The sequence below is a fragment of the Thunnus thynnus genome, chromosome 7, assembly GCF_963924715.1.
Source record: "Thunnus thynnus chromosome 7, fThuThy2.1, whole genome shotgun sequence".
Classification (NCBI taxonomy): Eukaryota; Metazoa; Chordata; class Actinopteri; order Scombriformes; family Scombridae; genus Thunnus; species Thunnus thynnus.
The window spans coordinates 15,483,586-15,502,188 of NC_089523.1; the positions used below are offsets into that span (position 1 = coordinate 15,483,586).

Consider the following 18,603-nt stretch of genomic DNA (forward strand, 5'->3'; position numbering starts at 1 on the left):
CACTGTGGCTGAACGACTCTGGCAGCCTTGACACACAAATGCAGAGGCACTCATCAAGCAGATTCATGGGTGCTTTAACATCCACATAGACACCAAAATATACATATTCATGGACAAATGCACACATGGAGACATGTAAACTGATGACACAAACACACATGCACATATAGACAGAAAGAAAGAGAGGGAGCCTTAGGCACATAGACGTTGTGGGAGGCCTATCAGTGCAGGTCAAGAGATGGTGATGAAATGCATAATCAATACACATTAAATCATGTTTCATAGTCCACACATTTGCCTATTTCACAATGCGTAACAGCACACCTATTGGGTACAACAGACCCTAATATGCTCACTGGCCACTTTATTAGGTACACCTGTGTAATCTAATCCAATCCAACACAAGAGCTCTGCCATAAATTCTACATTTATGTAGCTCATATATTATCAGTTTTTGTTGACATTATTATTGAGGTCGTAGTGGGTGCTGGTGGTGTACTGGAGTGTACTATATTGAATGGTGTTCCTAATATTTTGTCCACTCCATTAACATACATGAGGAGGGCAAAATATTAGGAACACTTTTCAATATAATGCACTCCAGTACACCACCACCACCCACTACGACCTCAATAATAAACATAATGACAATAATCATGAAATAATGACAATGTCAACGAAAACTAAATATGTATAAGCATTTGTAAATGTAGAATTTACGGCAGAGCTGTTGTGTTGGATTGTATTACATTACACAGCTGTGTAAAGTGGCCGGTGAGTGTAAATTAGTGACTTTATTTACAAATGTTTGCTTTAATACACAAAGTACGCAGTACATTAAAGTTATTTTGTGGCGTTTTTTGTAAGCAAAGTTATGTTTACATATCCTCATACATAAACAAAGGTCTAAATTTGTTGAGTATAACTGCATGTTTGGAATAAGGGCCAGGCCTTTGTTATACTTGTCACGTATCCAGAAATGCCAAGGGATTCTTCAGATATTTCAAATATCTGTCATTCAAACAGCAAATGTCAAGAATACCAGCTTAGACACCATCACCACATGCATTTTATAGATTTCTTGAGCTGCTTGTGAGGGTTTTTGTGTACATTTAAGTGACTCTGTGTCTGTTTCTACATTAAGGGCTGATGTGATAATGTGTGTGTGTGCTGTGTGAGACAGCAAACTGTGTGTGTGTGTGTGTGTGTGTGTGTGTGTGTGTGTGTGTGTGTGTGTGTGTGTGTTTGTAAAGCTTGTTAGAGTAGCAGTTGGCTCCTGCTGACAGCTACTGCAGTCTGAACAGCAGGGCTGACGAGAACAATCAATTAGCCCTGCATCGCACACGCACACACACACACACACACACACATACAGTATATGCAGTCATAGATAAGGACATTAAATGTAATAACATAAGCACACAATTTCATGTTTATATTTCCATGTTTTGAAGATATACAGAAAATAACTTCAGGAGTAAATTGGGTGAAATTGTTGGCTGCGTGTGTGCGTGCGTGAGTGTGTGTGTGTGTGTGTGTGTGTGTGTGTGTGTGTGTGTGTGTGTGTTAGCTAAACCCCAGCTGGGGTAGCACAAGTTTATCAAATATCAGCCTTGATCCCTCTAAGGGCTGCTTGGACGCTGTTTGCTAGATGTACTGTATGTTTGTGTGTGTGTTTGCTCTGAGCGCTGTGTGTGTATGATGCTGAGCAGACGCTGATGTTTTGACAGGCGTCCTGCTCTCAGTCTGTCTGCCTCACATCAGCTCTGGGTGTGTGCATTTGTGTATGCATATGTGTGTGTCTGTGTGTGTGTGTGTGTGTGTCAGGAAGTGCCTGCCCAAGTGCAGCATTGCATCTGTATGTGTATTTGTGTGTGTGTGTGTGTGTGTGTGTGTGTGTGGTCAGAGAGCAGGGTTAAGCAGTGGTCTGACTGTCAGTGTGTATCTGACCTTCTATCTACCACTGGGATCACTTATCCTGCTGCAGGCTCCACAGTAGCACATAACACCATCCTCCTGCCATCCTGCCCCCTCCTTTATTCTCTCTATCTTCTGCTTCTTTTTCTGCCCGTTAACTTTTCTTTCTGCCTCTCTCATTTTTTCCCCCCTCTGATATTCCTCTAACAACGCCTTTTCCCTTTCTTCTGTGCTCCTATCCATGTCCCCTATCCCCATTTCTCCCTCTCTCTGTATTTGTGTTCTCTACTTCTCTCTCTCTTTCTGCACTTGCGGCTCTCCCGTCCTCACTCTCTGCTGCTCAGAGACCAAATTCAGAGAGAGTTAATGATGAAATGAAAACAGGAGAGGGAAAGCTAATGAAGACAAGAGGAGACAGAGAAGAGGGAGGAGAGAGACGGAAGGAGTAATGCTGAGATATACAAATAGAGAATCAGAGAGAGAGGGGGAAATATGGGGAGAAATGCTGACAGTTGGAGAGGGGAAGATAAAAGTGTTTGACAGCAGAGGAAAAAAAGAATCTTTTTCATTTATGTCAGAGCACCATTGTCAGAGTAACAAAGACATAGCTCTCACAGTGCACCAGAGGATTTGTCAAACTCTCCCTCTCTTAGACGCACACACACACACACACACACGCACACATATAAAACACACAACATAAATACACAGTGTTTATCTCTTTCCTTCAGCAGGGACGAATCTCCTGGGGTGAGAGCGGCTCCTGCTCTCATTTTTCTGCAGTGTCACTTCTGACATTTGTAATGTTCTCACCCTCACTTAGCCTTGGTAGCAAAAACCCGATGATATCATACAATTTTTTCAGTATCTATGTCTTGTATATTAAAGTTTCAGCAAGTTTTGAAAACATTTGGTGTTTTCTACTAGAAGACCTCTACTGTATACTTTCTGTGCTGTTTCCCTGAGGTTTCACTCTAAAATGGGGCCCATAAAAACTCAACACCACACACAGTTAGAAATAACTTGACTCAAATGATGATGCTAAATTATGCACTAGGTGGCCCTTCAATATTCTGGGTTATAGAGTGAAAAGCAATTGTAAATCTAGTTTCTCTTCGCCAACTTGATTTCTTTGGCAGACTAGACTGTGAGTGAGGTTTAGGGCTTTGCAAGAATACTACAGGGTTAAATCTGTGTGGAATAAAATTATATTTCTGTGCTATTAGAGGTACTAGAGATATTATGAGTATATTATGTGAATGTGTGTGCACAGAGTTGACATTTGGGCTCTGGAATTGTCACTCCCCCTAAAGGACACATCAAGCTGAGCACAACAGAGACTGGGGATTGACAATAGTAGTATTGTTAGTTCACTTCAAGGGTAACCTCGACTCAGGAGCCTACAGGTGGATGCCTGGTTGGAGGTTGAGCTTAGATAAGATTAGGGCTAAGATGCCACTCTGAACAGCAGCAGCAGTTTTCAGGTGCAGCTGAAGGTATGGCTGCAAAGTACATGTGTACCTAACATATTTTGATCCATTTCTATGATGCAGGTAGGTTCCATTTCCAAGTTAGTTATTTTACTAGCCACTAAAGACTGTAGAATTTTAAAGCAGCAGCCCCCAAGGTTGAGTTGGTTCAGGTTAAGTACAGACAAATCCTTGTAACATCACATGCACATTAGGAGGAGAAACCTGTGATAGTAGACCAAAGTTACCTTCAATCTCTAGACAAACATGTTCAGTTCATGTAGCAAATGAACATACTGTCGTTGCCATGCTGAGGATTGTCTTCGCACTTCTGGAAATTAACTCTAATAAACTTTGCCTACAGCTTGATACAGATCAGCTGGATCTCTGTTATTATCCAACCCAAAAAACCCAAATAACTACCAAAGAGCTGCACCAGAGATCCTTTTAATTTGCCATCACAATCCCCTCAGAAAGCCTGTTTCAAAGCAACACCTTGCCTGAGGAGATATCAATGTAATTAACACACCAGCTGCAACTACAGTGACATTGTTATACACCGGAGTTATTCCTGTAAAGTAATGTCATATTTTGAGCTGTTCTGGCAGTTCACAGTGGCTCAACACTTCACTAAGACACTGTTGCTTTGTAATTTGTCACCAGCTTGTGTGTCTGTGGTTTGGAGTCACTTTTCCAAGTTAACTACTTAAAAAAATAATGATAATAATAGAAACATCTGCTGTGGACCACCAGAGAACGTCACCGCACTTAGTTTTCTATACTACCACCTATCTCCAAACAAACACCATCCTTCTCTTTGTTCATCTCTATGTCTCTAACACACTCATACAAACAGATCAGCAGTTTTCTCATGCATTTACTGTTGAGGCACATTAGCTTTGTTTGCCAAGGACTGAGACTGAGTGAATGCAGTGAGAGAGGCTCACTAAGTAGCTAATATTCATCATTTTAAAACAGCTCACTCTGTTTTCTTCCCCTTATTATCCTTCATTCTTATGCATCCATTTTTCTCTCACTTTGGTGTGCTGTATGTTCACAAACTCCTCCTCCATCTCTCCAAACTTTGTCTCTTCCTCTCCTTTGCTCTTCTTATCCCTCAATCTCTTGTTCTTTCACTCTCACTGCTTATTCAGCACACTCCCTCCCACTCTATTTCTCTTTATGATGCCACGCACTCACTATCACTCTTTACATACCTCTGCTCTGTCTCTTTTCATATCTATCATTCTCTCTTCCATTTTGTCTCTGTCTCATTTCGTCCCTCTCTCTTCACTCTCTTCCTGACACTTTCTTTCACCTGCTAGTCAGCTGCTTTTGTACCTTCTCTCTCCTCCCTTCCTTCGGTTCTTTCTCTCTGCTGCTTTACCCAGCTCAACCTCTCATCTCCCCTTCAATTATAACTTTCCACTTGTTTATTCTCACTCTTTCTCCAGTCGTGTTCGTTAATTCCCCTTTCCCCCCCTCTCCCTAGGTCTCTGCTATCCTCCTCTAAAACTTTCATTTCCTTCTATACCATCATTATTCTCTTCATCTTCCTCATTTCATCTTCTCTTTCATCCACTGGCCTAATCACCTTCTTCATTGCTCCTTGCATCTTATTGCTCCTTGCATCTTATCCTATCTCTCTTTCCATGCAACATCCACCTCCTTCTTTCTCCCCGTCTCATTTTCCTGCTCCTCTGTTATTTGCATCCACTGTCAGTCAGATGGCTCAGCTACAAGACCACACCCTACAAGGACTAAACTTTGGTCCCCCTCTTCCATTCTTTCTCTCTCCACCCTGCTCTCTAATTCTCCTCTACTGTGTCCCCAACTCCACTCCGCATTTAAAGAGAGCTTAATTGGCTTGTAAATTGAGTTCTTATAGCCAAAGGAATACAATACACATCAGTGGAGATAACTTATTCTGCATGACTCACAACAAGTTTGCATTAACAACTAACTGGAAGAGTTGTCAACAAAAGTCAGCCAAAATAACATTTGCTCAACAGCAGCCATAAGTGGCAATTATGGGATAATGCTAATTGCTTAGACGTAGTATAATAGTAATTCAAGTACTTAAACAGTAATCACAAGGTCATTGAACTGACACCGTGATGTCAGTTACACATGGGCGATATTTATCCAATGTTTGCTAACATAAGCTAGCATTAGCCACCATATGCTACTGATCATACATACCAAGTGAGGTTTTAACAGCAAATGCCCTGACTGTACTGAATTTAGCGAGGGTGTGTTTATTGTGTATGAGTTTTACATTTCATTTGAATTAAAAAACTCTGTCTCAGTTAGTGGGCTACAATTTGAACCCAGTTTTCTAGCCTATATTGATTTGCAATTTTGGCAAATTGACACCATTAAAAATATGCCAAATTAGGTATGAGCACTTCCTGTTTCCATTCTACCAATGTATGTACAGACAACTATTACTAATTTACTTTGACACTAAAGAAATCTTAAAAATGTGATGATTCTCAGGCAAGGAGTGTCTTTTTTCCTATGATTTCTGAGTGGATTTTTGGACATTTTGGACATTGGACACAGTAATATCCCTAGAAAGTGTAAGTGTGAGTAAACACAGTCTATGAATTCAGATTTGACTGCGTTATGACTTTGAGAGGGAATACAAATGTTGATGCAAATTGCAGCTATCAGGCTCAAAGGGTTTTTGAGTACTTTAATTGCCTCCATGATTTGTGTGTCGCAGCCACTGCTGCAGCTCCAGCGGCTGACCATGTTGATGAGCGGCCAAATCAGTGGCCATACTACAATAACTAACCTCCTGTTGTTTTTAGAACACCTGTCTCTTTCACCTCAGGCAGTATCTTTGTCTCGTATCTCACCATCCAAACCACCCCTTCAACTCTCATGAGCTCTCCTGGGCAGGCTGTTCTCATAATTTGAAAATCTTTTAAAATCAGTTTTATTCTTCACTATTTGCACTTTTTTATGTAAGGACATATGTTAATGTAATAAATTACTAACATCTCCTAATGCTCGAATCTCTCGGAGTATCCTCCTTTTGCAAAGCCTACATTGCCAACTCCTTATGATAATTGGATTCATTTTAATAAGAGATTACAAGTGATGATGGCTGTTACCTGGATTCCTGTCATCAGTGTGTCTCACGAAATAATTAAATGGATATTCTGTGTATTTGGATAATCTTGAGGAATCCATTCTTCTTTTACACAATCAAATTTGGGGCAAGAAGCATGAGGAGGCTTGATTATATTTATGCTTCACTGAGAGTGCAGAATGACTGTAGCCTCCTAAAATGAGAAGTTAGATTTGTCTGTAGCCTTCCGTGATGGGCAAGCTACAGACAGGTGACAAATTAAAGGAGAAACCAGTACAGGCCTGAATACTTGACCCCTACAGTGAGGGGATCCGGTGGCTCTGTTATACTTTGAGGGGCATGTTGCTGGCATGGTTTGGGTCCACTTGTCCCCTTAGAAGGAAGGGTCACTGCAAAACAATACAAAGTTGTTCTGAGTCATCACCTTTATCCTATGAGGAAATATTTCTATCCCGATGGGAGCGCTCTCTTCCAGGATGACAACGCCCCAATTTATAGGACACGAGGGGTCACTGAATGGTTTGATGAGTATGAAAATTATTTGAATCATATGTTATGGCCTTCGCAGTCACCAGATCTCAACCCAATTGAAAACCTATGGGAGATTTTGGACCTTTTTGAAACTTTGGATCTTTTTGAAGAATGATGTTCATCCCTCCAGAAAAGTTCCAGAGACTTGTAGAATCAATGCCAAGGCTGAGGAACACCAATCTTGAGATCTGGTGACTGTGAAGTCCATAACATATGATTCACATCATTTTCATACTCTTCAAACAATTCAGTGATCCCTTGTGCCCTGTGAGTTGGGGCATTGTCATCCTGGAAGAGACCACTCCCATCGGGATAGAAATGTTTCATCATACAATAAAGGTGATGACTCAGAACAACTTTGTATTGATTTGCAGTGACTCTTCCCTCTAAGGGGACAAGTGGACCCAAACCATGCCAGCAAAATGCCCCCCACAGCATAACAGAGCCACCAGGTCCCCTCAATGTAAGGGTCAAGCATTCAGACCTGTACCAATTTTTCCTTTAATTTGCCACCTGTCTGGTATGTTGACTATGTAATAATCAAGCTCTTTTTTGCTTTTTTCTGTTTTCTTGAGTTTTGATCAGATACTGAGATCATATAAACTGCTGACATTTGGTACTATGCTTGGTCCTGATCTTCCTCTCTAAAAATACCTTATCTTTTCCTGTCCTGCTTTCTCCTATCTTCTCTTTTATACTCTGTCCATTCGGCTTGCTGTTAGTCTTACTATCTCTCTTTTGAAGCTGACAGGGCAGAAAAGAGAAGGGACAGGTCTTTTAACTTGGCATATCTCTCTCTACACACCTTTTCCCTCTCCTCCTCCTCTGTGCCCTCTAACTCTTCTAAGCTCCCTTCTAAACTTTCACTTCTCCTCTGCTACCCTCACCTCCTCATAAAATCTGCTACACCTATAGGTCCACTCTATTTCCAAGGCATCATTGCACTTTTTGCTTCTCTCTTGTTGCATGCACACACATGCACGCATACTCCTCTCCTGTCAGATTGTCCAAGTGGTCACCACCCTATTTTCTCTGTGCAGGGGAGGAAAGGACTGTCTGCCAACATTTAGGGGTGCGGTAGCTTTGGCTAATGCACTTTGTGCATAAAAAGTGTGTGTGTGACAAATGTTTATCGGGGGATTCCCTTGAAAGGGAGATCCTGTAATTGTGTTTGCGCGTATGTGTGTATGTGTGTGTGTGTCGGCTTGGGTGGGCGGGTGTTCAATGTCGGGTGTCCTGTGAGTGACTCATGAATTCCAGTAACCTCAGTGACACTACTCCCCACTCTCACCCTTGTGTCTAATATAGTGACACAAAAACATTTGGAACCAATTTGTATCTTGTCTTAGATGAATCCATCAGAGGCAGAAATGACCAGAGTTTGATATGGCAAGACGGGGTGACCAGGTTCATGGCTGTATTCACGCCCAGTGCAAATCTATGTTTTCCTGCACCTAAAAGCACAGAGAGAATACACTGAGGTCAATAGTTTAATTTTTATTGTTTTTTTGATAGGTCACATTTAGATCATGTTCATTTTGGAATAGCGTGTGATTCAATCAAAAGCTCCAGAGCAACAACTAAATGGAGGCTGAGGTGAGATCATTGTACTGTTTGCACAGTCAAGAATTAACTTAAGAAACTCAGCTTTTAAGCCAATGTGAAGTAAGAAGTCCTTAAAGTGCTCTGAAAAACAGAAATGTAAACATCTGCAATTCCATGACAACTAACCAGCTGTGTGTAGGGCACCAAGTGCCGGAGGGGGCACCAAACAGCACCTCAGTAAAGTTGGAGATATATTGACAGATTTTAACTTCCTGGATCAATAACTCATAACTGAAAGGTTGTTAAAACACAAACGATGCCTCTTTCCTACCGAAGTGAGGTAGACAACGAGCTGCAACCTAATTTACCCAAAGAAGCCGTCCACTGAGCTAGACTAGTATCATAGGTCTCTATGTACAGCCGGCTGTGAGACGAGTGCACAGGGACCATCTGAAAAGTGCAACACTGAAAATAGATAATAAAAATATTGACTAACTTCACTGTCATACAGTGTAGTGTCCCCAAAATCACTTTGATAATGAAAATATATATCTTTGGTTTATTTTATTGAAGATGATTGCACTTTCAAATACTTGTGTGTATGTGTGTTTTTTTGCCTTTTACATAGTTCTGTAGTGTAACATATAGACTACTGTCGTTGCAAAGTTTGTAAAGTTTTGTGACTTTTCTTCTGTTATGTGTGACTAATTGTACAGTTCAGTTTTTCTTATTTGTATTTATTTATTTATTTCAACAATAATGATAATGAAAATCTTATTCTTCAGTATATTTAATTATTATTTTATTATCACTATTATTAGTTTTTTGTTTATATCATATTATTGTTTCCTGTTTTATAGTGTAATATATACTGTTATTGTATAGTTCTGGTTTTCTTATCTGTGACATTATTCGTAACATTGATAATGAAAATGGAGAGTGGTCACCACAAAGCAATTACTTTTAGGGTACCCAAATGGCCAGCAGCAGCCCTGCAACTAACTCCATCTGCTGAGGAAGACTGTGTGATAAAATTGAAAGCTCTGGATCAGCTACACTATGGACCTTGAAATTAGATTGTTTTGCCAAAATACTCTTCTCTAATTTGAGTTTTTATTTTCTGTTTTTTTTTCATTTTATTTTATGCTCACGCATCTTTTGATATATAACAATGTGACAGAGTGAAGTTTTTAAATGACTGAATATATACTTCTTTGTGTGTGTGTGTGTGTGTGTGTGTGTGTGTGTGTGCGTGTGTGTGTGTGTGTGTGTGTGTGTGTGTGTGTGTTATCAGAGGCAAGCCCACCTTGAGTTCTCAAGGACCATGACATCACACTCACTGATATCACCTATAACGCCTAGCTCAAGAGCATGAGAGCACACATGCCTTTGTTGCATGTCTGCATCTGCGCATGTGTGTATTGCTGTGTAACTGCTTCCTTTTTGTATGTTTCTCTGTTTTTCCATTGACGTGTGTGAATCTTTTAGGTTTGTCAACAATGGGTGTCAAAATGTGAGTTTACAAAGGTCACTAAATGTATTGTCCTTGTGCAAGTTCCTTCGTTTTGTGTGAGTGTTCAAGTGCTCAAGTGTGCCAGTGTGCGTGTCTGTGACACTGTTTGCCACATTATATTTGCTCAGAGAGCCGACAGGGTGAAATAGCTTTTGATTAAAAAGAGCTGAAACAGATGGGGGCAGATGGGAAGATAAAGAAAGAAATGAGAAAGGGAGAGATTGAAAGAGGAGGATCTAGAGAGATGGAGTGATATGTGGCAAGGCATGGGCTGATAAGACAGCACTGAGAGAAGAAGGCAACAGATAAGCAAGAACCATTGGAAGGAAGAAGAGGAGGAATCAGAAAGATATTCCAGAAGCCTTCATAAAACATAGTGTGTCACTGCCAGGAATAGAAGTTTTAACAGTCTGTTTAGTAGTCTTTGGCTAATTAGAGTAACCTGACACCCCAGATGGTTTGTTACACAGAACCATCTGAGAAGTCATCCATGGAAATTGTTTGGAAAAGGCACTTTCAAAAACTACTTGGCAAGTGATTGGATGAACCATCTGTCTATCACTGTCTTATTTTGCAAGGCAGCTGGATTTACGATGCTGATTGGCACAAGCGCATAACTTGAAGCCTGACAAGATGGATTTTCGCATGATCTTGTGAATCCAGCTGCCTCGCAGGGTAATAATTAGAGGGGACATATCATGCTTTTTGTGATTTTCCTTTATTTTTATGCTATTATAATATTGGATGTCTATGTTAAACATGGTCAAAGGTCCAAAACTTGAGGTGAATGTGTATAAAAATGCTCCCTGAAAGTCAAAAGCCCAGGCTTTAGCCCACGCTAAACACTTTGTATGCAAAGTTACCTCTACTTTCTCCTTGTGATGACATCAGATTGTTCGTGCATGCCCACAAACTGCCGTCCATTCTGTAGCATATGTTGCTAAGATTGTTGCTAAGGTTGTTCTGCAGGCTGTTTGCATTGTCCACTTGCATATTTCAGATTGAATTTGGCCTCAAACATATACAGATGTATTTGAGAAGTTTTGGGAAAAATAAGTGAATACTGACTACTACTATTTGTTTATGTAGCCTCCTGAACCACCAGAAGTCTCCCGAGCCAGAGCTTAAACGGTCTGTTTCAGACAGAGGCTGAACTGAGGGGCTGCATAAAGGGCCAAAATAAGATGAACATTTTTTTTTTAACTGTAAATAATGCAAAGATATTGAAGTAGAGCCCCAAAATATAAATGACACATCCCCTATAAGGTTGCATGACACAATTACCATATGTTTGCAGAGGGTCTGAGGGTCTGTTTGTCTACACAACAGATTAACCAACGCAAAGCATGGCCACACTACATTCGACATTGCCACTTTTTCCTAAGTTAAACTGTGTGTGCGAGTGTGAATGTGTACTTTTGCACACGAGTATTCTCATTGCATAACGTTGGTTAATCTTAAAGTCAACAGGGTTGAAAAAGATAACAATGCACTTGAATCTCAAGAGTATTCGATGCATTCCCTCCCACTCACAAAGGTGTGCAACGCCTTCTCTGGACCTCAATGTGTACAGTATGTGTGTGTTCATTTCTAAAACAGTGATTTTGAACTGCTGTGACAGAACACATCAGTGTGCATTCATTACAATGCACCATGAAAATTAAACATAAAAAGGAAAAACATTAGTAAATATGGATAACAAGAGCCTAAATAGACTATTTTAGCTCCTCAAGTGGGACTGATTTCTGCATTTACTTTCTTCTCTCTGCAGTTTACCATAAACACCAGCTGTCAGCTGGACATTGAGACATTTTCTGCCAATTACTTTCTTACTTTTTTTTTTTCATAACGAGTTGCTTCTCACCCTATTGATGTAAGGTGCCTTGCTTCCAACTGAGTGGAGCCCATGTCATGAAAGTGAAAGATAAACTGTCACTCACTGCTTGTTTGTGTGCTTGTCAGTCACATGTGGAGTAGGCAGGACAGGTAAAAAGGCCACAAACTTAAGTTCATATGGTTTTCTGCTTCTTTCCAGCAAACAAAATAGACTCATGGCTTTTTGTTACTGTGAGCTGCTTTTCACACTCATTGTATCACGCTGATATATTGATGTGGAGTGTTGTTTTGAACTCGTTATCTTGTCTGTCCACTCTATTTTGCTTTCAATGTCAGATATGCCACTGAAAAGTATAATATATAACTTTAAATGATTATGTTTATATAGTATAGCCATCTTGCTTTGAAATGTAAATGCAAGTTAGCAAAATGTAAATGCAAAAGAAGTTTGATTTAAACAAATTTTAACTAATGTAGCAGTGTAATAAATGTTTAAAAGTTTGTTACCATCTTTACTTTAAATTAAAAAAAAAAAAAGTTGTTGAGCAGCAGTGTGCCCTCCTCCCCAGGGTCCCCAGCTGGCTACTATCTTCACCCAGCTGGACATTGTACGCACTAGTAGAAAACCCGGTTATGATTTTGACTTCACAATCAAATGCAGTGTAGGCCATGATAAAAGCATCCCAACTGGCTAGAAAGGAATTGATAAATAGGTCATCTAAAGAAAAACCCTGGCAGTTGAAGTTTTACACTTGAGATGGATTAAACTATATTTGTGGCCACATGAACAGAGTTGAACATGTGTGATGTTTATGATGTTTAAGTAGTAAATAGGATTATAGGTTACCCCAGGATCACGGCAGAGTCTGTGTGTCTATCTGTGCTTGTGTCTGGGCAACAGTGTCAGTATCTGACTACTGTGTGCATGTTTCTGTCTGTGCCTGCGTGCACATATTTTCCTGCCCGCAAGTGCTGTTTGCACACACATACACACACACACACACCTATTTGTAACAGGTTTTATCCTATCTAGATCATCTGGTCTTTACAGCCGACATAATAAGTTGTTCAAAGCAAAAAGGTCAAATAGTGTTTATTTTGTTCTGTGCGTTTACATGTGTGTTTTCTTTTCTGCAAATACACTCCGTCTCCCTGTCTCACCACCCCCAACCCCTTTTAATGCACACACAGACACACTTCAGTGGCAAAAGAATGAGCGAAACTCTGAAGAGACACAGGAGAAAAAGAAAAAAAAAAAAAACCTCGGGGGGAATTCCTCAAAGTGAGCTAAGACATTCTGTCAGAACATTCACACACACATAAGAGTACACACATGGGCACATTCACAATGGTAAATGGATGAGTGAAAGCTGCAGAGCCCCTATCAGCTCTAAGTTCACTCCTGCACATGGAAACACATCTAATCAGCACCAGTCAGTCAAACAACGGAACTAAGCTCTCATATTCCACACAAGCCGATTGTAAATGTATAAACACAGGGACACACACACACACACACACATATATAAAAAGATAACTTCTGGGCACAGTGTATTACTGTACGACTGCATGCAGAGGATTAAAGAGCTGGTATAAGACTGTGCAGCATCTAACAACCACTCTGTCTCAATAGAAGCTATCACAGCGCCTCATAGTCTTCATGCATCAAAAGATCATCAAGAGAACAAAAAAAAAAATCACTTTGATCATATCAATCTGATTTGGTATTATCAGGACATAAAGATGACTTGACAACTGTGTCAGGAGGATTTTCAATGAATGGCTGCCCCGCTCCAGATGAATGACAGTGTTTAAAAAAGTTATCTCATCTCATCTCACTCCTGTGATAGAACTTAAACACTCAATTGAAATGCTGACCCTCTGAAACTGTGCGACACTCAAAAACAGTATATATCTATGAAGTCTCCCTCTTTAATTTACGACGTAGCATGTTTTAAAGCTAGTGTCTGAGGGCTGGGGGTTTGAGAACAACTGTCTAAGCAATGTTAACCGCCATATTTTCCGTCGCTGAGAGCACAAACTCAATCATTTCCTAATGACATCATCGCAGGGAGTTCCCAAATTTTGGAGTAATCTGCAGATGGCAGCTCAGGGTTATGTGGCACAGTGAGACATTTTGTTCTTTTGATTTAATTAATACCAAATTAATTTAAAAAACCTTGAGTATATGTGCATGAACACTTTAAATAACAAGATATTTGTTTAATTCAAGTCCCAGTGAAAGTTTGAAACACATGGAGAGGGTCAGTCCTGCACTACAACATGGATATGGTGGATATTTTCTTTTTTATAGTAATAATGATCAAAGTATATAATTTAATCAGAATCTGAAAATATGTAGAAAATGAACAGTATAAACTAAAGAGCAGATTTTAATCTTATACTGAATCTTTCTTAGTAACATACTCTTAAAAATAGATACAGAAGAGATTTTCTGCAAAACTATGATGCAGATCTGATTAAAAAACATGTATCAGTTGAAACAAGTAATAACTCCCAATTATGAAGTATCAAAAGTGTAATGCAGCTTTAACTCTTCACTGAGTCTCTCCCCCTTCATACCTTTCCTCCTCCCGTTCAGTGAGAGAACAGAGACTTTTTTTAATCCTGCTGGTATTTTGAACCTTGACCAAATGCAGTTACTGCAGCTGTTGTCTTTTAACAGTATTAACTTTTATTTTTTCTCAATCACTGCTTTTGTCTCTTGCCAGCTTGCCTTGTCTCATACAGTAGTACTGTACTGCCACGCCACAGCTGTCACTCTGTGTGGTGGTATGATGTGCTACGTCATTTATATACACACACATGTGATCGGACAAGACTCAGCAACTGGTCTGCATCTGACAGATTACTGTTTATAAGGCAAATATCTGTAGAGTCTCTACACTCAGCTGAAAGTAATAAAACATGCATGCATATACATAAAAATGTCTATATAGCCACTAAATATCGAATACTTTTCATGACCGTAAGAGTTTTTTTTTCGAATGCATGACTAAACAGAGGTAACTGAATGCAGATGTCATGGAAATGTAGTCTATACTTAATGTGTATCACACTTAGAGTCATGACCTACCCCTCCATGTTATTCTTTTTTTTTTTTATAAACCCAACACACAAGAGTGTACGGTTAAACAGGCCTCAGGGTAGTTGTCCAGGTTAGAACCTAATACAGCAGTATTTTCATGTTTCACTGCCAAAAGCAACCCTGCAGGTGTGCCTCTGTGTGTGAATGTGTGTGTGTGTGTGTGTGTTTAATCACAGGTACTGTTGCACCGTGACTTTAGCCTCAGGGCCAAGTGAAAAGTAAGCATGGCGCACCTGCAGGAAGTTAGATAGGCCAGAAGCTCAGGGAATCTGAAGACTTAACCTTCAATGAAGTAGAGCAACACACTACATAATGCTAACAGAAGTTCCACTAACTGACTTCTAACACTCAGTTGACTGAGACATACTAACTTTGTTTCATATTAACTTTTCAACATAAAAAGCGGAATGGGGCAGCTTGTTATTTAACAGATTTCTTACTTAGTCTTTCTCCACAAGTTCCTTTGCACCCTCTGTACATCAATAACTTTTACCCTCCTTGTCTCTACTGTCTTGCATCCCTCCTTGTTGCTCCTCTCTCTCTCTTTCTCCTCAGAATTTCTGTTGTTCAACTGGTCATTCAATACAACAAGCCATGTCAGTCATTTGTCACACTTACAAACAACTCATGTGTCTACTCTGAGTTACACTGTAAGTTACCACAGGACAACCGGTCGTTGCAAGAACAGTGTTGCAAATTTCTCGTTTTAAATATAAATATAATTGATACTCACAAATTATTACAGCTGTGAAATTAAATAAAAAGGACAAAAATGTATGAAAAAAGCCACTGCATTATATGAACCTTATAGGCCTCACACCACTTAAAAAACTACAACTTATAATGTCACTACCGAGCGTTACAGAGACACAGTCTCAGCAGTAAATAGATGGAAGCAAAGAAATAAAATAATTACTCACCGTCTCTCCTGATGTTGCCCCTCAGGACTTTAGCGGTGGAGACCTGAGCCCTCGCGACTCCGGTTATCGTCCCCAAAACTAAAACCATCCACATCTGGAAAACCACCGGTCCACTCATCGTGTCAATAAACTCCAGCACTGTCTCTGAAATGAATAAATGCCCTCTCCACACCCTCCAGTGACTTAAAAAAACGAAGCTTTTTGTTTAAAATACGCCGCGACACAGAAAGTCAAAAACAACTTTCCATTCAGCAACTTCTAGCTTTCATTCTGTCTCTCTTCTGCCCGCAAATGAGAGTCACTTGTTGACTCCTTTGCAAAGCTTTGCGCACACGATGTCCCGTCCTGTGCCAAAGTGCCAAAATATCCAAACAGCGCTCACAAACACCGAAAGCAAAACTCTAAGACAACTAAGCGCAAGGAGATAATATAGCTCCGTTCACGGTCAGACATGAGATTAGGCGCCGAACTTCTTATCGCTGTGAAGCAAATGAATTGTGCCCAGAAATATGAGAAATGCCCCGCATAGTTCACAGTTTCTGTCTGACGCGTCTAAGTCGGCGCGTCAAACTTCACCAACTGAGCGGTGCGCGCTCATGATGGCAACCGTGTGTGTGTGTGTGTGTGTGTGTGTGTATGTGTGTGTGTGTGATCGTTCGGGATGCTGGGACGGGAGGTCAGACAGGGAGAAATAAGTTTTCCCACTTCAGTAGGAAAAAAACCCCATTTAAAATCAAATCAAAAATTACATTTAGATATAATTATTATTGAAACAGACGAAAAATCAACCTTTCTTTGTTATTTTACTACTTTATGTTTATGTTAGAACACTTTCTCCCTCAAAGTGCAAGGAGAAAACGTGCCAAAGAGGGAACATTTTTGTAGGAAACCCTACAAGCACAGGGTGAGTAACCACAGCCAGGCACGGGAGAGGAAACATACCAGGAGCTAACTCAGGAGAGGGGAAGTCTCTTGAGTTAGTTCTTGAGTGGTGGGCATTACACACACAGCTCAGGAAACAGCTGAAATGAAGTCAGATGACAGAAGGGAGGCCATAACATACCATTTATTAGTGCATGTGTAAGAGTCATTGCTAGCTGGACAACATAGTTTGTCCTGCAGTAGGCATATGTGTAATGTGGGCATTATATAAATCATTATAGAATTTTTTTGGACTATAGGTTCATCTTTGTGTTTGTTCCTTCAGAAAATTTGCTTCAGATCACTCTGTAAGATAAGATGTCCTAACTCGTCCAACAGAACAAAGTTGACATGATTACACTTGTTGAGGAGTCTAATAAGTAAATCCTTCAAATGGTTTGCCAGGAATCATTCAATATGCAGCTTAGTGTCAGAGGCAGACCATATCTACAGTGGCCCCTAAGGACAAAGCACATACAAGAGCGAAAGCAAAAACAACACGAAAAATGTGCTCATGCTTATGGAAGCCACATGCAACAAGGTATTATGTTTAAAGTAATTTTCATCAGTAAATGTTGGTGTGATTTATCCACCACTGTAAAATATCACAGTGTTACATGCAGTACTTTCACTACCTCAAATAAGTTTATAAATGCGTTTCTGACCAAACTAATTTCCCTCAAGGCATACTCTTAGGCCAGTCTTATCCATCATCCCTTTTTAGTTTCTTTTTTGTCACTTTATCACTCAATCGCTGATCATTTACTGTTAGCATCTTTCCCTCACTTTCATTCCTTGCAGGCCATGTCTATGCATGTCTTCACATCTAATTTTAAGAATTATTGAGACTTTATGGGTTGAACTTGCCAGCTTAGGGTATCTGCTGACTCAGCACAAAGCCGTCCCATTACCCAGCAATTAGCTAATGAGTAATGCAGCACCTTTAAAACTTAGAACCACTTAGGGAATGATATAGGTTATTAATAGAGAGAGGAAATTAATTAAAATTAAAAGCTATTAGGCTACCCTGCTGAGCTTCAAAGGCATATGCACGAGGGGAGTGAATTTTTAAGTACACATAAAGATCGCTGGCAGGCACGGATGTATCATGCACCACGCATGCTTATGCACACACATGCGCAAATGCAAGCACACACAGATGTATCAATTATTGTCTTTTACCACATTGACATTGTAACCTGCCGAAATTGTTATAATAAGGACGTGAGAATTTCTGCACCTCAGCATGGAACAACCGTGTGCTCGTCATTGCAAACAGCAAATACTGTACTAATTCCAACTGTAAGGATGTTCAGTAATGCTTAAATATAGTGTCAGAGAATGGTAATTCAGTAAATTACAATATATGAGAATACAATCAGTTGCCATTTACTCAGAGCGCGCTGCAGTGTCAGTTGCAGATATACTCAATCTTTCTCTTACTTTATTGTTTACTCCTTCTCTCTTTCTCTGTGTGTGTGTCCACAGCACATGTCTGCTTGAATGATTTGGCATTTGTCTTGTCTTCCCTGAAGCAACATCACAGTACATGGACATATTGTAGAATAACTTTAATGTCAAATGTGTGTTTGTGTGTATGGGGGTGGCAGGATTGCCTCAATGCAGATACATCAACCATTAAATTAAAATGTGATGGTTTAATCCCCATCACTGATAGACCTGTTGTAATTGCTTAAGTTTCCCTGAGCAAAGCTCTGAACAGTCAGTCTGGTGCAAGGACA

At 40.0% G+C, this 18,603-nt stretch overlaps 1 protein-coding gene across 3 annotated transcripts in view; it reads right to left on the minus strand.

Annotated features, from left to right (window-relative positions):
* pdgfd (platelet derived growth factor d) overlaps positions 1–16,537 on the minus strand; it is a 62,826-nt gene extending 46,289 nt beyond the window's left edge. Inside the window, exon 1 of one of the 3 annotated variants that reach the window (XM_067594562.1) lies at positions 15,941–16,537. In XM_067594562.1, the coding sequence (XP_067450663.1) occupies positions 15,941–16,058 (118 nt within the window). In that variant the 5' untranslated portion in view covers positions 16,059–16,537. The remainder of the gene's footprint in view (positions 1–15,940) is intronic. The other 2 variants (XM_067594561.1, XM_067594563.1) reach the window with 2 other exon arrangements.
* Between the last annotated feature and the right edge of the window lie 2,066 nt (positions 16,538–18,603).